General features: G+C 55.9%; 10 protein-coding genes across 10 annotated transcripts; 4 read left to right on the top strand and 6 right to left on the bottom strand.

Moving 5' to 3' along the window:
• Nucleotides 1-150: 150 nt before the first annotated feature.
• B0H18DRAFT_1205449 (uncharacterized protein) lies at nucleotides 151-1,991 on the bottom strand (the record flags this gene model as incomplete). Its single annotated transcript, XM_048036130.1, has 13 exons — nucleotides 151-249; nucleotides 302-466; nucleotides 520-568; nucleotides 621-752; nucleotides 805-907; nucleotides 969-1,102; nucleotides 1,152-1,321; nucleotides 1,374-1,391; nucleotides 1,447-1,558; nucleotides 1,615-1,667; nucleotides 1,721-1,754; nucleotides 1,808-1,870; nucleotides 1,935-1,991. 12 exons carry the CDS (start codon nucleotides 1,989-1,991, stop codon nucleotides 345-347), a joined length of 1,047 nt encoding a protein of 348 aa, XP_047900985.1. The 3' UTR covers nucleotides 151-249; nucleotides 302-344.
• A 269-nt stretch (nucleotides 1,992-2,260) lies between these two features.
• Nucleotides 2,261-3,298, bottom strand: B0H18DRAFT_965874 (Snf7-domain-containing protein). Its single transcript, XM_048043291.1, has 5 exons — nucleotides 3,165-3,298; nucleotides 2,937-3,114; nucleotides 2,757-2,878; nucleotides 2,542-2,694; nucleotides 2,261-2,493 (listed from the first exon to the last, which is right to left on the bottom strand). The coding sequence occupies exons 1-5, from the start codon at nucleotides 3,273-3,275 to the stop codon at nucleotides 2,407-2,409; spliced, it is 651 nt and encodes a 216-aa protein (XP_047900984.1). The 5' UTR covers nucleotides 3,276-3,298; the 3' UTR covers nucleotides 2,261-2,406.
• Nucleotides 3,299-3,492: 194 nt separating this feature from the next.
• On the top strand, nucleotides 3,493-5,194 carry B0H18DRAFT_924720 (uncharacterized protein). The gene is made up of 4 exons (XM_048041612.1): nucleotides 3,493-3,784; nucleotides 3,838-3,977; nucleotides 4,025-4,075; nucleotides 4,129-5,194. Exons 1-4 carry the CDS (start codon nucleotides 3,622-3,624, stop codon nucleotides 4,846-4,848), a joined length of 1,074 nt encoding a protein of 357 aa, XP_047900983.1. The 5' UTR covers nucleotides 3,493-3,621; the 3' UTR covers nucleotides 4,849-5,194.
• Nucleotides 5,195-5,359: 165 nt separating this feature from the next.
• B0H18DRAFT_949598 (uncharacterized protein) lies at nucleotides 5,360-9,981 on the bottom strand (the record flags this gene model as incomplete). Its single annotated transcript, XM_048041911.1, has 10 exons — nucleotides 5,360-6,654; nucleotides 7,061-8,337; nucleotides 8,387-8,427; nucleotides 8,491-8,601; nucleotides 8,654-8,724; nucleotides 8,774-8,982; nucleotides 9,036-9,274; nucleotides 9,324-9,619; nucleotides 9,685-9,711; nucleotides 9,837-9,981. 10 exons carry the CDS (start codon nucleotides 9,979-9,981, stop codon nucleotides 5,360-5,362), a joined length of 3,711 nt encoding a protein of 1,236 aa, XP_047900982.1.
• Nucleotides 9,982-10,322: 341 nt separating this feature from the next.
• On the top strand, nucleotides 10,323-12,611 carry B0H18DRAFT_1080928 (subunit 17 of mediator complex-domain-containing protein; the record flags this gene model as incomplete). The annotated part of the gene is made up of 8 exons (XM_048031303.1): nucleotides 10,323-10,444; nucleotides 10,492-10,719; nucleotides 10,885-11,007; nucleotides 11,070-11,215; nucleotides 11,265-11,605; nucleotides 11,655-12,055; nucleotides 12,115-12,351; nucleotides 12,410-12,611. The coding sequence occupies 8 exons, from the start codon at nucleotides 10,323-10,325 to the stop codon at nucleotides 12,609-12,611; spliced, it is 1,800 nt and encodes a 599-aa protein (XP_047900981.1).
• A 262-nt stretch (nucleotides 12,612-12,873) lies between these two features.
• B0H18DRAFT_1080927 (60S ribosomal protein L5) lies at nucleotides 12,874-13,989 on the bottom strand (the record flags this gene model as incomplete). The annotated part of the gene is made up of 5 exons (XM_048031302.1): nucleotides 12,874-13,123; nucleotides 13,179-13,365; nucleotides 13,410-13,544; nucleotides 13,595-13,788; nucleotides 13,898-13,989. The coding sequence occupies 5 exons, from the start codon at nucleotides 13,987-13,989 to the stop codon at nucleotides 12,874-12,876; spliced, it is 858 nt and encodes a 285-aa protein (XP_047900980.1).
• A 227-nt stretch (nucleotides 13,990-14,216) lies between these two features.
• On the top strand, nucleotides 14,217-14,955 carry B0H18DRAFT_965850 (uncharacterized protein). Its single transcript, XM_048043290.1, has 2 exons — nucleotides 14,217-14,704; nucleotides 14,760-14,955. The coding sequence occupies exons 1-2, from the start codon at nucleotides 14,380-14,382 to the stop codon at nucleotides 14,903-14,905; spliced, it is 471 nt and encodes a 156-aa protein (XP_047900979.1). The 5' UTR covers nucleotides 14,217-14,379; the 3' UTR covers nucleotides 14,906-14,955.
• A 612-nt stretch (nucleotides 14,956-15,567) lies between these two features.
• On the bottom strand, nucleotides 15,568-16,998 carry B0H18DRAFT_949595 (uncharacterized protein; the record flags this gene model as incomplete). The annotated part of the gene is made up of 3 exons (XM_048041910.1): nucleotides 15,568-15,956; nucleotides 16,006-16,732; nucleotides 16,783-16,998. The coding sequence occupies 3 exons, from the start codon at nucleotides 16,996-16,998 to the stop codon at nucleotides 15,568-15,570; spliced, it is 1,332 nt and encodes a 443-aa protein (XP_047900978.1).
• Nucleotides 16,999-17,793: 795 nt separating this feature from the next.
• Nucleotides 17,794-20,208, top strand: B0H18DRAFT_1080924 (DUF1716-domain-containing protein; the record flags this gene model as incomplete). The annotated part of the gene is made up of 12 exons (XM_048031301.1): nucleotides 17,794-17,817; nucleotides 17,868-18,197; nucleotides 18,249-18,355; nucleotides 18,406-18,676; nucleotides 18,734-18,827; nucleotides 18,879-19,102; nucleotides 19,159-19,212; nucleotides 19,245-19,306; nucleotides 19,361-19,496; nucleotides 19,549-19,782; nucleotides 19,840-19,974; nucleotides 20,029-20,208. 12 exons carry the CDS (start codon nucleotides 17,794-17,796, stop codon nucleotides 20,206-20,208), a joined length of 1,851 nt encoding a protein of 616 aa, XP_047900977.1.
• Nucleotides 20,025-22,175, bottom strand: B0H18DRAFT_1133027 (WD40 repeat-like protein; the record flags this gene model as incomplete). Its single annotated transcript, XM_048035570.1, has 5 exons — nucleotides 20,025-20,480; nucleotides 20,533-20,713; nucleotides 20,771-21,076; nucleotides 21,139-21,747; nucleotides 21,861-22,175. The coding sequence occupies 5 exons, from the start codon at nucleotides 22,173-22,175 to the stop codon at nucleotides 20,317-20,319; spliced, it is 1,575 nt and encodes a 524-aa protein (XP_047900976.1). The 3' UTR covers nucleotides 20,025-20,316.
• Nucleotides 22,176-22,440: the final 265 nt, after the last annotated feature.

The raw sequence follows: 22,440 nt of genomic DNA, 5'->3' as shown, positions 1-22,440 counted from the left end.
ACAGATAGATGTCTGATCCTGCAGGCATGTCTACGCGACCACAGCCTCAATTGTCCGAGAATTCACCCACAGATGGTGCAACCGTGAGGGAATATATAGCATTATGGACTGTCCTGCGGTACTCTAGGTACACTACCATGCCAGGCTCTATTACGCCTTCGCAAGTTTGTCGATGATGGCAGCAGTGTATTCCTGCGTGGTCGCCTTGCCTCCGAGGTCACCAGTGATCGACTTCCCCTCCGCAATCGTCTAGACACGGTGACAATGAGCTGCGTGCCTGAACAGAACAATAACGACGTACAGAAAGCGCCGCCTTCTCGATCTTCGAGGCATACTGGTCCAACTCATGTGCCTGCAGAGGTAAAGCCAGTTAGACGACGCGGGAGAAGCAGCGACAGCCCGAGAACGCACCGAAGCATCATTAGTGACGACAACAGAAGCGCGGTGGGATTCGCCAATCCCTTGCCTGCGGGCCGTGAGCCTGCTAGGACCACTATTATAGCACGTGTGCAGACGTACCAGCAATGTCCGGCGCTGAGCCGTGGACCGCCTCGAAGATCGATGCATCCTGAAACCTTCCTTCAGAACGGCACGGAAATCGGAAAGTCAAGACCACGTACACGGCCAATGTTGCCGGAGGGCGTCAAGCCAAGACCACCAATGAGGCCTGCGCACATGTCCGACAGAATATCACCGTACAAGTTGGGCATTACCATGACCCGGTCGGCGTACGGCTTCGGGTTTTGAACGATCTGTATTTTACGTCAGTATGCGGTCGAGGCTGCCTCAAGTCAAGCTAAACACCTGCAGGCAGACACGGTCCAACAAGTCCTCGTCGTACTCGATGTTCGGGAAGTCCTTGGCTACCTGTCGGCAAGCAGACAAGAACATGCCGTCAGACATCTTCCTGTGGATGAAACCTCAGTATCGCGCTTATGACCAAAATAGATCGCGCGGGGTTGACATACATGATGTTCGCCTTGTGCACAGCTGTGACACGGTGGCGGCCTTGCGACTGCGCGTAGTCGAATGCGTAACGAGCAACACGCTCAGAAGCATCCCATGTAATGAGCTTGATAGACTGGACAACGCCGTCTACGATCTGTGCGCTTGCTTAGAAGCTATTCCTTCCGAAGGGAGCGCAAACATACTTCATGCTCAATGCCTGAGTACTCGCCCTCGGTGTTCTCACGAATGAGAACCGTGTTCACATCGTCGTAAGGTGTCTTGAAGCCCTTGATGGACACACAGGGACGGACATTCGCGAAGAGGTTGAACGTCCGGCGCAGCGTCAAGTTCAGGGAGACGTGACCCTTGCCGACTGCGAAGTGGTTCAGCGCCACTCTAGGTCGTGTAGCAAGGCGGGCACATACTCGGCGTAGCCAGGGGTCCTGAACAAACTGTGAGCTCTCGTCGTGATACTGGGAGACTGTTCCAATTGCGTACCCTTCAAAGCCACCGTGTTCTTCCTCACAGAGTGAATGGCCGCATCCGGGATAACGGTCTTCCCTCCCTTCAGGATTGGTGTGACGCTGACCTCCTCCCACTCAATGGGGACCTTATAATGAATGCTGAACACGGTGATTCGACAGACGAAGGTGCAGTACAACGCACCTTGGCAGCCGAGTAGATCTCCTTCACGGACTGGCTGATTTCAGGGCCAATACCTGCGTGCAACCCATTAGGTCCCGGGCAGGAGTATGACGTTGCAACGACGTACCGTCTCCCGGAATAAGTGTCACGGCGTACTTGCCCTGCGTAGGATGTTAGAGGGGTAAAGCTACAGAGGTTTGTACCCGAGGCTCACATTGCTCCCCTTCTGGCCAGCAAACGCGGCCGTTGGTGAAGCGGAGGCGTACCGGCGGAAAGGCTGGTTATTGCGCGCGTCTCAAGTTAGCCGGTCACGACTCCGCCTTACCCGCTCTTCTACATACCTGCGAGCTTGGTGCTGCGACCCGCGCACCACGAGCGAGAGTCCGGGAGGCCAACATTTTACAGGTGGGGGAGGGGAGTCGAGAGGGGAGGTGTTAAGGACCGTAGAGGCCGAAACGGGCCCGAAAGCAAGTCGAAAAACACGGTGCACGTGATCCATGATGTAGACACCGAGGGCCGCTCTTGCCCGACTCGCCCGACATTGAGAACCGCGCATATTGCCTGACCACTTATGGTCCCTCGCTAACCGGAGTGACCGCCCAGTGAGAGTCACTAAACTCAATGATGGAGTCAATGCATTGCAATGATCGCAACTGCTGTCAGATTTGCTGCCTCATTTGCACAAGATGCATGCATTCGCGCGCAAGTGGTATTAGTAGAGTAATATACATTGACAACGCCACAAATGTCCTCAAGTCAAGCATGAAAGGTACGATAAATGGTCATGATACAAAGCCAGAGTCCGCAAGAATTCTACCCGCTCAACAAGCCGTTGAGCTGCTGCCGATACTCCTCCAGTGCTCTCTCCGTCGCTTCTTCGTCCACCTGTTCCTGCGCAGACTGGACGGTGTTAGCAGCATCACACACGTAAGCGGGAGATAATCTCACAGGAACTTCAGTCTGCACGGTACCTGCCTGACCGAGCTTGCCATTCGTCAAATCGAACAGGACCTTGTCAACTTCCTCGTCGGCCTCCTCTTCAAGCTCCTCATCGTCGTCCATCTCTAGGGTATCATCTAGCATCTCCTCCATTATCCCGGCCTTCAGGGTGCAGGACGAGGGAGTCAGCCTTTGGAGGATAGAGCGGGAACACTAGGACCGACCTTCGTCATTTCCATGCTCATCTCGCGCATTGTTTGGCTAATTTGTGGTAGCTTGATCAGGGTATTCGAGAGCTTCATAATCTCGGTTGACTTCTGCAGTGAGCCAGTGACCTTGATCATGGCTTCATGTCAAGCATGCGTTAGCTACATATTCGCTGTACACGGGATAGCTGCACGTACCCATCTGTTGCGTGAGCTGGTTATTGATTGACCCTAGTCTCGCTTTGCTAACCGACAGGCGATCCTTCTGCTTATTGCTGCGAACGACTTCCTTTGCCAGTATTCGCGCGGACTTCACGTCACCCTTCGCGGCCAGCTGCTTGACCGTTGTCCTAGCCTTGTTTGTGGCGGCATCGAGCTGCGCCGAATGTCAGCGGTCGCACGGAGCGGTGGTCATAAGGATCGAACCTGCCTGATCTCCCTGTCGAGGACACGCTGCTCCTGGCGCAGCTTTGCCTGCCACTGTTTCACTCGCTCTTCCGGAGTTGGCCCATAGAGGAATCTGTTGATCGTTTGCATGGTGGTGCGGGCCTGAAGAGACCAAACACGGTGTCACTTGCACTGCGCCGGGTGGGAGGGCGCGCGGTCACGCGGCCCACGTGCGGCGCCATTTCCGGACGCGTCGATCGAGGAGGCAGACGCGCTGCAGTGCATCGCCCGTTTGGCTGCTGACCGCCATGTCCATGTCAGCCACGGAGGCTGCCTCCAGTCTGCTATATAATGCGCGAACGTTGCATGGACGGCTCTTCACAACTCTCCTCTGCTTTCTACGGTCTGGTACCACTCCTGCTTTCTCAGTCGCTGGCCGTCTGCTGCTGTCACTATCCTCCTTCGCACCTATCGCTTGTCCGTGCTTCCATTCAACATGTCTCTTGCTGCGCTCGCCGTCTCCGCCTCCTTGGCAAGTCTTGCGCTCGCCGACGTGAATCCTACAGCTCCGGGTCCTAATCAGTCGTTCATCGCTGGTTCCAATTGCACCTTGGAATGGGATGCTGACACGAGTGGGACGTGGAAGAACATGTCGATAGGTACGCAAAGTCTCTTGCAGCTCATTTCTGGGACGTCCCTCACTTCGGAGAAGACTTGATGTCGGGCTCCAATGACAACATGTCTACGGTGACCAACGTTGCCTCGGCGCTGGACGGTACCGATACTAGCCTCTCGCCGTACAACTGGACTTGTCCTGAAGTTGACCCGTATTCTGCGATCTACTTCTACCAGGTACGGTAGAACGCTTTATGTTACTCGTGAGCTCACATTGCTCCCAGTTCACGAATGGCGGCAACGAGTCTGACTCGCAGTGGACTACTCGATTTACGGTGAGTAACAGACGGGATCTTCCTCAATCTTCTGGCATTCGACGTTTTCGCAGATCGCGTCTTCGTCGAACACGAGCGTTTCTCCGGAGCACTCTCAGCAGCCCAACGGTGATCAGATTCCTTGGGGTGACGGCGCGCTCGCTTCGTCGAACACCACGACCACAGCGTCAATCTCTGCCAATGTCACCTCTGGCACACAGTGGTCTGCCTCGACTGTTGGGACTACGGCTAGCCAATCAGACCAGTCTGCTATTCCCGCTGTCAAGAACGTGGCCCAAGCTAGTGATGGCAACAGCCAGAGAGATGCTACAGGCGGTCAGGACGACTCCGGTGATCAGGACGAAGATGGTGGGGACGACGGCGACGACGACGACGACGATGATGACGATGATGGCGACGATGACGACGACGATTCTGGGGATGACGATGACGGTGACGATGCTCGAGACACCGACTCATCGAACCACAAGTCTTCCAAAGATGATGGCAACTCGGAGGGCGACGAAGGTTCAGCTGATGACTCTGGTAGGGATGGCTCTGACAGTGACGGCCCTGGCGACTCTAGCGACTCAAACGACTCCGATGGTTCTGGTGACTCTGGCAACTCTGCGGACGACCCGGACGACGGCAATTCTCGCACGTTTACAAGTACCAAGACGTTCCACCACATGCATGCCACACAGACTCCAGACCCTCAGAGCAAGGACGCTTGGGCTCCAACTCGGACGACGACCGCAGCGACGACCAAGACTCCACTACGGACTCCTTCATGACATCGTCTCGCATGGTCAAGCAGCACAGCTCGAAGGCCACCGACTCCATGTCCACCCGTTCTGATCACCCTCGCGCTACCGACACCGGGTCGCCCGATCCGACCCTCAGCATGCCTACGGAGGCTGCGCGAGACGCGAATACCGACTCGGCACACGCTTCGGCCTCAGCGTCAGCCTCTGGTGCAGAGACCACTACTGCGGATGGACTGGGCGACTCAAAGTTGGCGAATGCTGGTGCCCTTGGCATCTCGGTCGCTGTGGGACCTGCATGGCTCTACCTCATGCTCGTCGCTGTGGGCATTGCCCCTCAGCTCTGATTACTGTAACACTTGTATAAGAGACAGTGAATCGATGTGCGATTCGATGGTCGTGGTACACAGTCTACAGAAGACAACGCGTGCAAAGCGACGACGACAACATAAGTACTATAAGTTAAGACTGTACAGCCGCGAGTAATAGTGAGCTTTGTGTGCGGCAAGTAGAATTACAGGCAACGACTCGTTCATGAACTTCAAGACGGAGCAGCGGTAGACGCAGCTACAGCCTGTTCCACTAGGAGACCAAACGCTTGAGGGTCCATCTCCAAGGACGGATCGATGGCTGAATCGGAAGCGGGCTGCGACTGCTCATCCGAACTCGAAGTCGTGGGCGGCGGGGCCAAGCTATTCATGGGTGGAGGGGGTTCTTTCTGCTGTTGGGGCACAGCTTCGGCACGTGGAAGAGGAGCCTGCGTTTCCTGTGGTGGAGATTCAGGTTGTGATGGGGGAGGTGGCAGGCTGTCCATGTCCTTCAACGCGAGGACGAACGGCGCATGGTCGCTGTGCGCGCGCTCCTGAGGATCCTCCAGGTACATCGACTCTGCGACGCGACTAGCGATGCATCGCTCGACGAGCGCGTAGTCTACCCGTGCAGCGTCCGACCCTTGCGGCTTGCCCTTCGCGAACCAGCTGAACGCCGGCCGGTGCCCGTGCAGGACGCGGTACACGTCCACGACGTCTAGGCCCGCGATGAAGTTGTCCATGAACTCCTTCCGCGCGAGGGAGTGCGGGTACTCTGTGCGCAACCGGGGGACGCAGTCGCGCTTCGTGAGGGAGATGTTGAAGTCGCCCACGAGCACGAGCCGGAGGCCCCGCACCTGCATCGACCGGCACTCCTCCAGGAGCAGCTGGTTGAACTCGCGTTTCCGCTCGTTGCGCGTCTTCGGCGGGCTCTGTCCCGTCGCGTCCCTCCACATGTACTCGCTCCCGTTGAGGGCGTACACGTTCACCAGCGCCCAGCCGCTCTTCATCTCCAGATCATGACGCGTCCTTCCGCATCCCACTCGACCTCTCGTGCGACAGCGATGTCGTCGGGTTCTTGGCGTACGTGACGACTCCGAAGTGTCGTTGCCCCGGGGTGCGCGGTTGAGCGACGTGAACGTTGTGTACTGTGGCCTGTCGTCGTTCCCATTGGGCGCATTCTTCAGGGACGCGATCCACTCTTTGTCCGTGTGCCGGGCACGGACCTCTTGCAGGCAGACAAAATCCGGGTACTCATGTCTCGCGATTAGATCGCGGAGCAGAGATAGGTTACTTGCAGGCTTCACTGTAGAGGGTCCCGCCTTTCGAGGGGTGAGGTCGAGGAATGGGACAGGGGTCTCGACGTTCCATGAGAGGATCCTCGTCGACCCTGGTCTGGTCGGTGCTGTGAGAGAGGGTGGGGTTTGTGTACGAGACTTCTTCGCCAGGGGCTCGTTTTCCGGAGCGAGATGTGTTTCGGTCCTGGATCGCTTGCCCATCCTACGAGCGATGTCGAATGAGGAAAGTGCTGAAGCACAAATATGGCAACAGCTGCAGATACCTTGTAAGGGCACGACTGGGTGACAAATAGGGTTGGGAGTGGATCGTGGTCGTGGAGGTCGTGGTCAGGGTGCAAACATGTGGCTGAGAAACACCCGCACTGACGGATCAAATGGCTCGCAGGTCGCAGCCACCGGCGCCAGCCTCGAGGCTACCGGTCGTTCGTGGCGGTCAATGGACATGCATTGGCTCTCGAGGGATTACGCAGGTCCTCATTAGTACGTAAGCTAGTATACACTACGGAGACGATACAGAACAGTCGATAGCATGTCACTCTATGGCTATAGCACATAGATAATCAAAGTACAAAGGTTCAGCATGCTACAACGTTGACTCGACGCGCAACCACTCTACGCCTCAGAGCACGGGACTACTCCGGATCTGGTTCACCAACGATTCCCAATAGCTCCAGTCTGATCCATCGAGACCAGGGAGAGGCTCGGTGCCCATGTTCGGCGTCGTAGGCAACGGCCACCCCGACAGGTCGGTCAGCCCCGGTGTGCCCCAGGGCAGCCGAGCCGAAGCACCCGTTGAGTCGTCCGTCGGTCCGCCGCTGAAAATGTTACACCACTGATCGAGCAACGTTTGCGCAGTAGATTCTGAGTCCACGTCTCCCGGAGGACTACCGGTCCCAGACTGTGAGCCAGAGCCCCCTTCAATGTGTTGCATGTGAGACGGGATCGCGGTGGCATGGCTCGATGACATGAACGGGTTGGCGAGTGAGTGTGAACCCATGGGATGCGATGTGATAGAAGAGAGAGTAGGCCCAGAGACGGACGAAGCCGTGGTATGCGCAGCGGGCTTTTGCAGGTATTCCCGAAGGTTGAGGGTCATATTCGGCTTCTTCGAGCTCGAAGGGGAGTCGCCAAGCTGTTGAGAGTGCGCACCCGCCTCGGCCATCTGCGTCGACCGACTCTTTAGGAACTGAATGATATTCACTTCCCGCCGAGTGGTCTCGTCCTGCTCTTTGCATTTCCCTTCACGGCCCTCAAGGAAGCTGTCTAGGACCGCGTGCATGCTATCGGCGTCGTTCCCTCTCGGGTAGAGGACGAGGTATATCCCGCTGATCATGGCCGATTGGAACTCCCTATAGGCACTGGCTATAGGGTCCCGAGCTTCCTTGGTGGTGGTGGCCAAAAACGCCCGGCGTATCCTATAGTCCGTCAAGGCTGACTCGAAGCAGGCTTTCCGTGAGCGTAAGTACCGATCCGAGCCTAGCCGGCGTAAGAGGTATGGCCGGTTCAGGGTGATCCGCACGAAGAGAATCTCCGTCACGAGCAGGAAGCGATGAATAGGGATGTATGGATGTGACTGATCGAGGGAGGTGTCGGGCTCGATAGCGTAGTGAGGTGGGAGTGTCTGCATGAATTTTAGCAGCTCGTCGTCCAAGGCGAGGACGTCAGAGTAATGGTGCGCGGTGCGCACTTGCTGGAAGTGATGTGACATGCGGCCCATGATACCAGCGAGGTGGTGCCGTAGGATCATGAAGGTAGACGGGGTGGGAGTAGTGAGAGGCAGAGGCTTCCGCAAATCTGACGTAACGAAGTCATCGACATTCGAAGGGGAATGTGTTGAGGTGTACACGTCTTGAATCGCTATAGGCCTACCAAGGACCAGAGCTATCGACCGGTCGGCATGATACAGATGAGACCTTCATATATGTTCAGCAAACTTTCGACTACATGACGACGACAACTCACCATATCCGTCGGCGCTTCTCCACTTGCACGAGGTCCATGCCCTGATCAAGCAGTGAAAACAGTAAGATGCGGCCCGGTCAGTGAGTTTGCCAGATAGTACACACCATGTCAGCACCGTCTCGATGCAATCCAAGAGCCTGTGCGGTCCTCACGGCAGCGCCAAGTTGGTTCCAAGACTCGGTCATTCTACGATCGAGAATGAGGAACCGGGCGCTCTGTGTCGTGCACGATGAGTCAAATGCGCGATATACGGAAAAGTGTACCTACCAGCATGCGAGTCAGCACCATCTCGAAGCAGTCCGGCTGGATAGCCGCTGTGATGATCAAGGCGCGGCGTGCTGCAACACGGTCAGTCGACATGGACGCCAGCGCATCGTTCCTGCTCACAGGACCAATAGTATCGTGAGGACGTCAGCTTGCGCGAGCGCTCGTCGCCTCCAATATGTTCAGGAGCCAATCGGATGGCAATGGAGAGAACCACGAATAACAGCGGGAGAAACCGTAGGTTGTTAGGGTTGGGCATCATACCCTCAGCGCATATGGCCGAGTAAGCCGTGCGGAAGTCTCGCTCAGGAATCGGATAGCGAGTCCAGTTACTACATGCCGGACAGTCAGCAGGGGGGGATGGCCCGAAAGCACGTAAACGTACATAGCGCTGAAGTAGTAGTCGACCAAACGGTCGGATAGATGGCGCGGGGGGAGCTCGTTGATGAGTTCTGGAACTCTCGTGGGCGAGAAGCCATAGTCGGATATCAATAGCTTGAGCTTGTCTGCGGCGTTCTGGGGCTCGAGTGTGGCCAGCAGTTTGGAGTCTGGCTGAAAGATGTCAGCTGGCAGCTGAGACGCTTGTAGCGTGTCTCCAGCTGATAGCTTCTCCACGTATTGCAGCTTCGCAAGGGTAAGCGACAGGGTGAGATGATGCACAGGATGCGCATACCTGCTCCAGCACGACGGGCGCAGCGACGCTTCCTGAAGCGCTCTTGCCAAACCAACGACCGCTCTCGAACATCCCGCCGCAAGGGTCCTCCTCCTCAGCCTGGGACCTGTTGCCATCTTCCATGGGGGAAGACGAACGCCTCCGCTCACTGAAGAAGTCTGGGGTGCTGGGACTGTGGCTCCAGTATTGCGGCAGGGCAGCCTCTACTATGTGTTCAAGGCGGGCCAGACGGACATGGATGTCCTGATCGGTCTTGCCCGGGGTATATGCCTTGCATAGTTCTGGGACCTTGCGGGCTATACACTGAGAGTGACGTTGTCTCCATTAAGCATGATCACGGCGAGAGAAATGCCATACTTACATGCGAACAAGGAATCTGCCTGTCGCACTGAAGCGGGCACAACATGGTTAGTGCCCTAACGGGTATCACGAGAGGATAAACCGACCTTTTGTTTGCGGCGGTGACACTCGCCGCAAGAATAGCTGTATCTGTATGTTCAGCCGTGAACGTACCTCCGACGCGAGCAAGGACCGACCTAACCCGAGTGCGCGGCTTTTTGCTAAGGCGCACATCCTCCTCCTCGGATTTTCTCCTCACGCCGTTGGAGGGCCCGGGGGTGCCACTATCCGGAGTCATGCGGGAGGCGTTCTTGGGCATAGCCGGGGGAGCTCGCAGGGCATGGACGGGTGGAGAGGGGATGCCCAGGACTGGGATGGAGGGGGCCTATAAGCCGGCGGACGGAGGACGGGCCTGTGAGGAGCGGGTCTGGGGAAAGCAGGCTTCACTGGGAACGCTACTTAAAGAAGGCGCCCCGCCGCCAGCCAATCAGCGCGACTGCGAAACGGCCCGAGAGCCTGCCGGTCACGTGGGGCGTTCGCGGTCTCTCGCGTTGGTCAGTCCCGGTCAGCGACGGCGCGTCCTTACAGGTCCTTGCCCATCCATTACCCAGCACGCGTCCAGCTGCTCGCCTCCGTCCGCAGACGCCTCCCCGCACCGCCATGCACGAGCCTCCGTGGAAGAAAATCAAGCTCTCGCTCGAGCGGCCGCACAAGGACGACGACGGCAACCCTATCCCCGTCCTGCTCGACATCACCGCGGACGGGCAGCATATATACGAGCCGTGCGTTCATCCCGGCTGCGTTACAGCCACGCGCTAACCTTCTCCAGAAACGAAGACGCGACCGCACAAGTTGGCGAAAACTTGCGTAGGATCTTCGTCGAGCGCGGCGTCGACTACTTCGATTACAAGAGGGATGCTCCCGGCAAGCCAGCTGCCCCCGGTGCTCCCGCAGAGGATGTGGCCGAAGACAGGCTGGATGACTTCCAGGGCCCACGGCCGCCTATGACGACGGAGGAGCTCTACAAGATGCGCGTGGACTTGCTCCCTCATCTCCAGTAAGTGGCCGGCCAGCATCTGACGCGGTCAGGCCGATTCATTGAATGCAGCATCGCCCTCGGCGAGATGACGCAGGCCAGGGACCTGCTATCAATGCTTCTCTCAGCTGCAGGGCCTTCACAGGCACCATCCATTACTCAGCTGCTTTCTCAATCGACACCCAGTTCTCAGCCGGCACCACCGCCACCGCCATCGAACCTAACCGCTACTGTAGTTACGAAACCGCCGCCCATACTGTCCGTACGCGCCTTCAATACTCAGCTGGTCGTCGGCGGCAAAGACAAGGCGTTACGCAGAGCTTCCGACCTCTTCAAATCCGCGGCCGAGAACATGGAAGTCGGCAGGGCAGAAGCGAGAGGCATTGGCTTGACGCCCTGCGCATTAGACGAGGAAATTGGGGTCTAGTGCCTGCACCCCTTCCCTTGGGGTCCGCAACTGGGAAGGGTGCAGACAAAACGTCCAAGGATTTCCTCGTGTCTTTCGGCCTGGAAGAGGGTGCGTGGAATTTACATCGCGTAAGGGTGATGCTTACGTCGGTATACAGCGCCTGCCGTCTTCCGGCGACGAGCCATTGGTCGAATGCCCATTCTGGATACGGAGGAAAACAGAATAGAGTTTCCGTTACGGCAGAACACCCGTTTGCGGGCTTCATTGAGGAGGACCAATGATGATGGATCGCAGCATTTGGTTGCTAACACCATTTGCTTAGTGGAAGAGACGACGCTAGAGGAGTCATTGCGTGCAGCACAGATAGAGGTTGTGGAACAGGAGGTATTCTCCGCCCTCATCAAGGAGGCAGGCAATCTACCGACAGCAACTGCACGGGTGTCCGAGCGGTCAATAGTCGTCAAGGCTGCTCTCGGAACTGAGCTAATCATTCAGCTAGTGTGTATGCTCGCAATTGTGCTATTACAATCATACTGATTGCATGCAGGTCGATAGCAACAGTGAGCAGGATGCACCATCTTCGAGCACCGAGGCAGCGACGTGCGATCTCATCGTTGCCGCTCTCCGGATCCTCCTTCTCCGTGTGCACCACTACATAAGATCCGAGCGTATCAAGCGCACTGGCTCCTTTCGCATGCCCGGCCACCCCGGCGCGATCCAGACACCGCCAATACTGCAGCCAATCATCGACCTCCTTCAATACGAGGTGTTCTGCAACCGTGTACGCGCCGAGTTCCACCGCATCGTGGGTGCCCTTCGCCGCGCGGGGCTGCCGGCAAAGATGCACTTCGAAGCGATGGCGGGGAGCGGGGAGGAGTTTGTGAAGCTGATCACGGATAACAAGCCCAAGCCAGTAGGAGGGGAGGCCAGGATTCGGATTGACAATCAGTGGGTGTTTCGAGAACTCACGGCCTCACAGTATCCTGATCGGTAGCCGGGCTCGATAGGCAAACGCTGCGGTTTACGTTCATCTCGCCGTCCATGTTGATAGCCCACCTCCCGCAAGCGACCCTGGGCATTGCATCGATAGCTCAGTTGTCTCAGCTATTGGCTGACGAAGTTGGGTCGTTCCTGCTTACGCGAATATGTGACATCGGCACCGAACAATGCAGCGGGCTCAGCGGAGTGTGGTTCGTTGACTCACTCTCCAGCAGAAGCGTAGGGAAATGGGAGGGCTGCGTCCTGTACGTCTGGATGTTCTCGTATTGGACGTTCATTGACGCTGACTTGCCGCGACCTCAGGAACTTCCGTGTGTCTTTCTCAGAAGATTCAGCCCTAGTGTGCACTGCCACTAGAGTGGAACGCACGAAAGGCCAGCTCCAGCCCACTACAGAGATCTATACCACCAAAGAGCACAATGACAGCACACTCTTTGCCTGGGCAACGCATGTCATTAACTCGGCACTTTTGAAGCAACCCTCTCCACTCATACTTCGACCTTGACCGAGTTACCTCAGCGCACGCATCCTCTTCATGACCATGTTACGCAACATCAACGCACGTGTATCTGACTTTAGCCATTTTGTATCCATACTGATACCCTTGCAAATGAGTTCTTTCGGCCTTAATGAAGGTCGGGCAGTCGAGGCTGGTTGAGAATGCGTAGCAATGGCATGGCATATCATAGCCCTGTCTTTTGGTGACCATAGACGACGGGAAACATCATAAGCAGTGCATGTAGGGTAATCTGGGGGTGATGAAGCATCTACTCGTCGTCCTCCTCGGCAGCACCAGTCTGGAAGGCCTCAATCTTCTCCTGGATCCTGGCCCTGCGCTGCTCGAGCGTGAGCCTAGGAGTGCGGTGCTTCTTGCTCTCCGCCTTCCAGTCGGTGGTCTTCTCCGAGGGCTTGAAGGTAGGGTCCTCACGGATGGCTGCGTACGCATTCGTGTAAATCTCCTCCATGTCCTCGGATCCAATGCCGTCAGCGAGATACGTCGCGAACTGCTTCTTGAAGCTAGAGAAACATGAGTACTCGGAGATGAGACAACTCTACTCGTCGAATGACATACCGCTCGTCATCTTCCTCCTCAAGGGACTCCATGTACTCCGCAACGTGGCCGCCGAAGATGTACTTCTTGAGAGTCTCGGCATCGAGCTCCTTCGACTCAACGTCATAGCCGGGGAATCGTTTCTCGTTGTGGGGGATGTAGATACCCCCGTCGCTGGCGCCCTTGAGAGCACCGAACACACGCGAACCTGTCGACGTGCGCCTGAGACCAACATCCAAGTAACACTTGAACGGCTCGGGGCGTCCTCCTCGTCGAGAGTCTCCGTCAGGGAGATAGTGCCGTCAGGCTCCGCCACACCCTCGTACTTGTCGGCAAGACCGAGCTTCGTCAGAGCACGACGCGCGCAGAGAAGGCCAGTCGCGTATGCTGTATATAGTTCAGTAAAGCAAGGAAGGCGGACAGTGCTGATGGCGTACCAGCACTCCAGTTGGTGAGACCGTGGTTGATGCCATATTTTGGCAGCTCCTTCGATCGTGCCGCGCAAAGGACGAAGTCACCCTGCAGGCGTGCGTAGACAATCTGGACGATGACCTCCTTGTTCGTAAGCGGACAACCAGGCGGTACTTGGGGGCATTGCTGCACAGAGGATGAGAATATGAGAATCCTAAACCTTCCCAATACGCACTACTTGTTCTTCGCCTGGGTGACGAGCCGCTTGCGGGCGTAGTCTGAAGCACAGAAGTCAAACCCTAACGTTCAGCACAAAGCGATGGTGTCACGCACAATCAGTCTTCCCCTCTCTCCGGCGGCGGTACTTGACCTGGAACCGCGAGAAGTAGGCGTCGGACTTCACGTTCTTGACGAATGGCATCTGGAAGAAATCCAGTCAGACAACCTGGTACCGGCAGCACATCCAGACGAGACGGGATGCATCCATCGCGTTTGTCTGCGTAGACTAGCTGATAGTGTTAGACATGCAACCCAGCGGTCCTGCAGAGTCTTCATACATCCTGAAGGGCAAAACTCACCTTGAGGGGGACGTTGAGGGCGTTGACGACGACGATGAGCTCGGTACACAGAACTTGCCTGCAGACTCGGTTGGCCCACTTACGTAATGCGCGCTCCGGGAAAGGCATCTTCGGGCCTGCCCATTTGGCGCCTATCCTCCTTGTCTCTCACCTCGTCGCTCAACGCCACTGGTCGCCAGCTACAGTTTCCTGCCCAAGTCTTCTCTCTTCAATCAAACCTTTCTCAAGACACCATGGATCCATACTCCGCGCAGAACTACTACCAGCAATACCAGCAGCAATCCTCTGACATCAATCCGTACCACCAACCCTATCAAGGGCCCATGTACCCCATCCCCGGGTCGTCGTCTTCCGCTCACCATGCTCCTGTGCCAGCAAATGCCTACGAGTACGACGTCGGTATCCTGGCTCAGCAAAGTGTCTATGTGCCCGGAGCCATGATCGACAAGCGTGGCGGTGCGGGTGGCAAGCTGGCGAAGGGAGGGAAGCGCACGACAGTCCTCCGCAAGGGCGCAGGTAAGGTGTGGGAAGATCAGACGCTGCTAGAGTGGGATCCTTGTGAGTGCTCTTTCTACGGTCCACAGTCTTGTTGTTTATGATATTTGCACTTCAGCTTGGTTCCGTCTCTTCGTTGGTGATCTCAGCAACGATGTGTCCGATGATGTACTGGCAAGTGCCTTTAATCAGTACACCTCATTCACGAAAGCGAGAGTCATCCGGGATCGCCTGAGCGGCAAGGTTAGTATTTGTGCTTCTTAAATCATTGAGTATATCTGACTTGGTGGTAGGCGAAGTTTGGCTTTGTGGCCTTTTCGGACCCAGAAGACTTCTTGAAGGCATGGAAGGAGATGGATGGTGCGTGCTAATCTCATGTCCATCATCGTCGAGAACTCATTCACCCGCACAGGCAAGTACGTCGGCAACAGGCCTATCAAGCTGAAGAAGGCGGACAACCATATCAACCCGGTTGAGATTGGTCATCGCAAGGCAAGACAGCTGGAGAAGGAGCTGAAGCAGAACAGGCACAAGCCTTACTAGGTGCCCAAGGGATGGAGGCGTTTTGATGGAGGCGAGGTGAACGCATTCCTTCAGTAATGAGTTAGAATGTCCGGACTCACAGTCCTCGATTCGATTGTGGATATGCTACTGTGGACGTACTCGAGCTTCTGGTCAGTGTATTTTATCAACCATTGCGTCGCGTGTCTGTCTGCTTCGAGTTTCAGGTCTATTCGCCGGGCTATGGTTCCGTCGCTGGTTGCGTAGCTTACTTTCGAGGCGACGTATGCCACGAAGCGGTGAGTTGCGTCCCTCGTAAACTCTTTCCGTTCCGTCACAGTGCGTGTTAGCTCTCAGGAATACATCCGCTTCCGATTGCCTTTAGAATCCAGTGATGCATTAAGCAGAGGTGGTAACTATGCGCACTACGGCCTACCAGTATTTGACAATTGTTTCAGCAGTCCCCGGACCGACGCGTTAGCAAGGCCTGCGATAGTTTCGCCTACATTCTTTGCCCCACTGACGCCTACATTCTTTGCCCCACTGACGCCTCTAGCAACCGTCTCGAGACCACTCGCTGCAACGTTCCAACCAATAGATGCCGGGTCCGTGCGACAGGTGCTTCCGGCTGACATCATGAACGCTATCTTGATGGTGTCCAGCTCGTTCAGAACCTCCAAGCCAACGGAGCGTGCCCAAACGACGGGTTCCGCCGTAGACGAATAGAGCTTGTGTAATTTGTCGACAGCGGAGAGCATTTTGTGGTTCTCGAAGTACCGGTCGCGCGCGTACGGGCCAAGGGCAGTGTAAGAACCTGTCGTGAACTGAGCGGCGGCAAGTATCGGAACCGGTAACACACTCACCGACATCACCGCCGTTTTGCACCGCAGACTGTATGCAGCGTGCCAGAGACTCAGCGTCGCCGAGGCCCAGGTTAAGCCCTTGTCCAGCCAGTGGGTGAATTGTATGCGCCGCATCACCAACAAGCACGGTACGCGCTCCCCGGCCCTCTCCGATGTACGCGTCCGCATGGCTCATGCGGAGCGGGAAGGAGGCGACGGTACCGTCTTGAATGTTGGTCACAAAGGGGGGAAGTAGATCTGCCCCTTCTGGTGGGATGCCGCCGGGAGCTGATCTCGACAGCGCGGTAACGGAATACGCAGAACGGGGATCGACATTATGTGACTGCTCCCGCCACGTAATCTCCTTGTTCAGCTCGTCTGGTGAGAGCGCATGGCCCGCGGTATGTGCCTCCAGCATGCGGCTATGCAGGTACCGCAACGACACTTCAGGTAGGCGGAAAGCAGCGTTGATCATACTCGTCAAGACGGCCGGGTCGGACGCTTGCAACGCCTTGGCGAGATCGGGCTTGGTCGACCACACGAGCGAGGAAGCTGTAGACGAGAGCGGTAGGAACGCGATGGGACCCGTTGGGAGGAAGCGCTGGTATGCAACATTGTTTGGAGGTTCAAACGCAGTTCGTGGGTGATGGTTCATCGTCGCGACGATGGCCTGTGTGTCGTACGCCCATCCGTATGACTGTATCCCGGCGAATGAGCGAACTGGAGAGTTGAATCCATCTGCGCCAACCTGTGAAGCTTATCAGTTCGCTCGTTCAGCTTGATGTGCACTGGACGTACTAGTAGCCTTGCGCGCAAGACACGACCATCGGAAAGGTAGACCAAGGGCCATCCGTTTCCCTCACGCTCTTCCCTTTGGATCGACTGCACCTTTGTTTTGTCCAGAATGTTCACAGCGGGTATATTTGAGATATGGTGTAGCAGGGCGCGTTGCAGGTTGAGGTTCTCCACCAGTCGAGACATCTCACTTGCGGTTGCTGATCCTGGTGTTACCATTTCCGAGGCGGAGAAGTTGATGCGAGCATCTGAGACGCCATCCCAAACCTTCGACGACGCTAAGTATAAGTGTAGTCTTCATTGGGTTACAGAATTACCTGCATTTCCTCGACTGGTGCTGTGCGATCCAGTTGAACATGCGACCATGCGCCGATGTCTATCGGGCTGAATGTCAACGACCACAGAGGACGATATGCTGTACTGCTACCTTTCAGAAATGCTTGTGACGCATTCGTGATCGAACTAACTCTGTTAGAAAAGTTGTTCTGAGTGGGTGCCCAGTCTCGATTTTGGACAGGTCGCCTGCTTCGACCAACACAACACGGAGAGCTTTGGAAACTCCCTTCGAGCTCCCTACGCAGATGTCGAATTGTCATTCAACGACGAGCATGACAGATTCAGAAGTACCTAGAGCACTGGCGAGCGCAAGTCCAGCGGGACCACCGCCTACAACGACAACATCACTTTCTTCGGCGTGTGCGACTGAAGACAGGCAGCGCCGTCTGCTGTGTCGGAGCACTATTCCACATGTCCTTGGTATCGCCTCTGTTACATGGCGATACATGGCCTTTGCGAGAGAAAGTCGAGTGTAAGAGGTGAAGCGCGCATTCGACTGGCAGTGGGGACGCGAGCAAGACGCGTCGCGCTTGTCACGAGTCCTGCGCGTCACTTCATTCTGACCTCCACCAACCCATCCTCAGTTCATTGACAAACCCGCTCAGCCGGCAACTGTAAGACGAGACTTCTATACTGTATATATCGACAGTGTTCCCCACCGGCGCCGACTAGTTCACCATGGACATTGACAAGCTATTCAAGGTGAGAATAGTCCATGACCTCAGTGGTTCGGTCATTCAGTGCTCTTCCAGGTGCCCAAGCTGCCTGGTGGCGGTAACAAGAGGCGACTGCCAGATGCTCCAACGCCAGACATGCTCAAGCGAATGCGAATAGATGCAGAAGGCACTGCTGCCCCTGTACCTCAAAACGGCACATCGAACAAGGGCAAGTCGCGTGCAGCGATGGTCGAAGACGTGGATGAAGATGAGGAGATGGAGCCCGACTTTGCACCTGGTGGGGATGCAGACTACTTCGCGGAGGAAGACGAGGAAGGCCGCTTCTATGGCGGCGGGTTGACAAACGAGCAGAAGGATATCCTCAACATATTTGACCGAGCTGGAGGGGATGAGGCGAGAAAGGATGTAAGTGTGAAAGCCTTTCTGTTCATATGCCGAATTCTCACGTACACACAGTTGGAGGAACTATCTCTTCCCGGCATTCGCAGGCTCCTCAAACGGTTCGAGGCGACGGTGAACAAGAACCAGGATCAGCGGTCCAAGTATGCCGACGATCCAACAAAGTACGTTCACTCATACCGACTCGAGGTCCATCTTTTGACACATGTCCTAGATTCATTGACTCCGAAGCAGACCTTGATGCAGCATTGAAAGCCCTCCTTCCACTCGCCCAAGCCCCTCTGCTTGCTTACCCCGAGCTCGGGAAGACTGGTGCGCTAGCACGATTGGTCGGTTTGCTCAGCCACGAGAATGCAGACATCGCGCTGGACGTAGTGGAAGTCATCCACGAACTGACGGATGAGGAGGTGGGCAATGGGGTCGAGGAGGACGAAGAGATCGAGGGGACTAGGGAAGAGGCCCTGAAGATGCTCATTGAGGGCCTGGTAGGTCTGTCTCGTTTGCGTGTCCTATCGCCAGAGGGTGACCACAGTGATTCTCAGATGGAAAACGCGATATTCGAGCTGCTCGTGGACAATCTCGGCCGTTTAAACGAGGCGGAAGAGGCAGACAGACAGGGCGTGTTCCAGACCCTAGGTAAGGAGCCGGTGCATTATCGCGCGGAACAGACTGATTCATCCGCCTTAGGCATTTTCGAGAACATCATTGGGTCCGATCCGGACTTCGCGCCACAACTTATTGCTAAGACATCCGTCCTGAAGTGGCTGCTCGACCGGATACAGTCTAAAGCACACAATGAGAATCGAGGCTATGCCGCGGAAATCCTATCTATCCTTTTGCAAAACAATCGAGTCAACCGACTAGAGTTCGGCAAGCAGGATGGCGTGGAAACCGCGCTGAAGGTCTTGTCGGTACGTACTAAGCGATGCACGGACCGGCGCCCAACCTTCGGCTAACGTGTAGCCAGCAATATCGTAAACGCGACCCAGTCGACCCGGATGAGACCGAATTTATGGAGAATGTCTTCGACTCCTTTGTTCAGCGTTAGTAGAGCCCGAGATCAAGAAATTGTTCCTCGATAGCGAAGGCGTGGACCTGATGGTCCTCTTGATGAAGTGAGTGAAGGCTCCCTGGTTTCGTTTCCAAAATTCATCGACGCTTGTCTCTAGGGAAAAGATGCAGGCGAAGTCGCGCTCGATCAAGGTGCTCGACTATGCCATGTCAGGTACGGCTGGTACAGCGACATGCGAGGTATTCGTAGAAGCTCTCGGTCTCAAGATACTATTCTCAGCCTTCATGGGGAAGGTCTGCTAAGCCCCTCCCCGCATTTGATTCATTGTACTGACCCTTCTGGCAGGCGCAGAAGAAGAAAGCGCCTGCAGCGGCACCAGCATCCGAGGATGCATCACATACACTTGGCATCGTTTCATCGCTCCTGTCGAATCTCCCGTCCGAATTGCCAGCACGAATCCGGCTTCTTGCCAAATTCGTAGAGAATAACTACGAGAAGGCAGAGAAACTGCTGGAGATTCGGGACGCCGCGCAGACGCGACTGAAGAGTGTGGAGAAAGAGATCGAGGCGGAGAAACAGGTGAGCGGGGGCCGCATATCATTTGAGTAGGTGTTTACCGACTCGGCAAATTACTAGGAGCTCGCTGCAGAGGGCGAGGAGATCGGGTCAGAAGAAGAGGACCTGTGGTATATTCGGCGCCTGGACGGCGGATTGTTCACACTACAAACAGTGGACTATATCCTTGCCTGGATTGTTATGGAGGATGACGGGGTGCGTCGAGTCGACCAATGTTCAGACATAGACCACTGACCTGCTCGTCTGTAGATCCGTACCCATGTACAACAGATGCTGAACAGGCGAAACCGCTCACTGAAGGACATCATCGGCACACTCCAGATCTACCACGACAATGTCGACGAGGACGACACAAACGCACATGACGAGGGCTCGCTTTCGCGAAAAGAGATCCTCAGAAACCTCATAGCATTCCTCGAGGCATGTTAGCATGGCTCTCGGACAGCAGACTGTACACTACTTTTGCTTATTACTAATGCGCCAAACACCCTGGACGAGGACGGGATGAAATGCGATGACGGGGCGAGAGCAAGATGACTATGCGACAGCAAGGAGAGAGGCGGAGGAGAGTAGCATATCGAGGGCGGCCTTGGTCTTGACGAGCTCTTTCTGGAAGCGGAGCTCGGCGGCTACCTTCTTTTGAAGGCGGGCGAACAGGGTATCGATGAGTGGCGACTGTCCCAGGACCGGTCTGTACATGTCTGATGGTCGAAGGTCATTGAATGCACGGAGCAACGGTCGGAGGAGACGCACCAATGACAAGACCGGCGACATCACAGACCATCTCGCCGAAACGGGGGTCTGATACGTACTTCATGAGCAGCCGTAGAACAGGTTCGAGCAAGACATCGTCTCGACCCGCAAGCGCTGTCCGCAGGCCATCTCGATGGATGAGCTCTTGGATCAGTGAGAACGCTGTTGTAGGCGGAACTTGCTGCGAGTGTGTCGTAAACATCTAGCCTGAGGTGAGACAATACGCGGCGCGACTTACCGACTTCAACACAGAATCCAGTGCTGCGGAGTACTTGAAGCTTTTCAGGAACTTGTCGTATTGCCGTAGTCTTTTCTTTCTCCGGCTCTCCACCTTGATTTCGTCCATGTCCCCGACAGGTTTCGACTTTGTCTTCTGCTTCACACGACCTTGGCCGATATTTGGCAGGACGCCAGTGAGCAAGGAGTCGTACGCGCCTGCTCGCGCTGCTGCAAGAGACTGCTCATATGCAGCAGATTCCGTTGCTTTCGGTTGCCGCCGTCGTATGGAGAGAGTGCCATCCGCCATACCGGCGGCGATGTGGGTCTCATCGGCTAGAATGTAGGTGAGTACGATGCCTGCAGGGTGTCATGTGATGAGAGACATACCGAGACGGCAAGACAGAGAATCGGTGCAGGATACCGCATTGTGTGTACGACCTTATACGTGCTCACATCATACACCTTGACCATCTGATCGAGACCACCAGACAGGAGCCGACTTGCTGTCGAGTCGAAAGCAAGTGCGGTGACAGTCTTCTGATGATTTGACAGCGCGCGAGTGCACCGTCCGCCCGCCACCAGATCCCATACGCGCAGGATGGGTCCTGCAGTGGACAGCGCTATTGTGCCGGAAGGGAACATGAGGACTTGCTCTACTGGCGCGGTATTCTGGCCTCCACCCTCCCCAGAAGGACCACCCATGAGCATCTCGCATTCTCCTGTTCTTGAATCATACAGGCGCACGGTGGCATCATACGAGCCGGTAAGGACGAGATGAGGATTTGAAGTGGAAACCTGGCCGGTGCGGACGTAGTCTGTGTGGTCGGTGAAGGTTTGCGTACAGGTCTGGGATGGGACGTCCCACAGTCTGACTGTGGTGTCGTCTGAGCAAGAGAGTACTTGTGTGTTGTTTAGAGTGGAAAACTTTGCGACGTGCACAGGCTGTTTGTGGACGTCCAGAGTCCGCAGGATCGCCCGGGAGTTGATGTCAAAGACCTAACAGACATAGCATTCAGCCTTCGCCCTGCTTCTCCTATCCAAACAGTTGCACATGTCCTGGAAGCCTGGTTCCAACACCGCAACTGACACCAGAGGGATCATTCACTCACCTGGATCAGGCCCGTGTCGTCTCCTGCGACTACCAGCTTGCCATCCCCCCGAATGCAACCACTCCGGGCGATGTCTTTGAATCTTGAGATGCTCTTCGTGACTTTCTGTGTCCTGGGTGCATAGATTTGGATACGTGTGGCCGCAGTGACTGCATAGCGGTGAGGCTTGGAGGGAGAGAAGTGTACAGAGGTGACCGGTGCATATTCCTTGATGAACACCGGGTGCTTGAATTGTCGCCAGTACCTCGACTCGGAGTTGTGTTTGGTCGCAGCTGGCCGCGGATGCTTGGCGACGACGACGGGTTGGTAGTCCATAGCTGGATGCAGCGGACAGGCGGAGTGCAGCGATCGAGCTCGCTCTCGAGTTTCTCGACGGTGCACAGTTTTCCCAAAATGGCAGTCGAGAATTTCGGACGCGCCCACGTGATTTAATGATAAGGAGATCGATAGATCCGGGAGAATTGAGATTTTCTGCGGCCCCGCATACAAAACCTGTGTACCATAACCAGCCTCTCTCCTAGCCTCCTGCTGTAGCCCTCCCTCCTCCTTTCTCCTCCTTTCTCTCTCCCTCTGTAGCAAA

The sequence above is a fragment of the Fomitopsis serialis genome, assembly GCF_022376445.1.
Source record: "Fomitopsis serialis strain Sig1Antser10 chromosome Unknown B0H18scaffold_1, whole genome shotgun sequence".
Classification (NCBI taxonomy): domain Eukaryota; kingdom Fungi; phylum Basidiomycota; class Agaricomycetes; order Polyporales; family Fomitopsidaceae; genus Fomitopsis; species Fomitopsis serialis.
The sequence above is the reverse complement of the archived record's forward strand: the minus strand, read 5'-3'. Positions and strand labels throughout refer to the sequence as shown.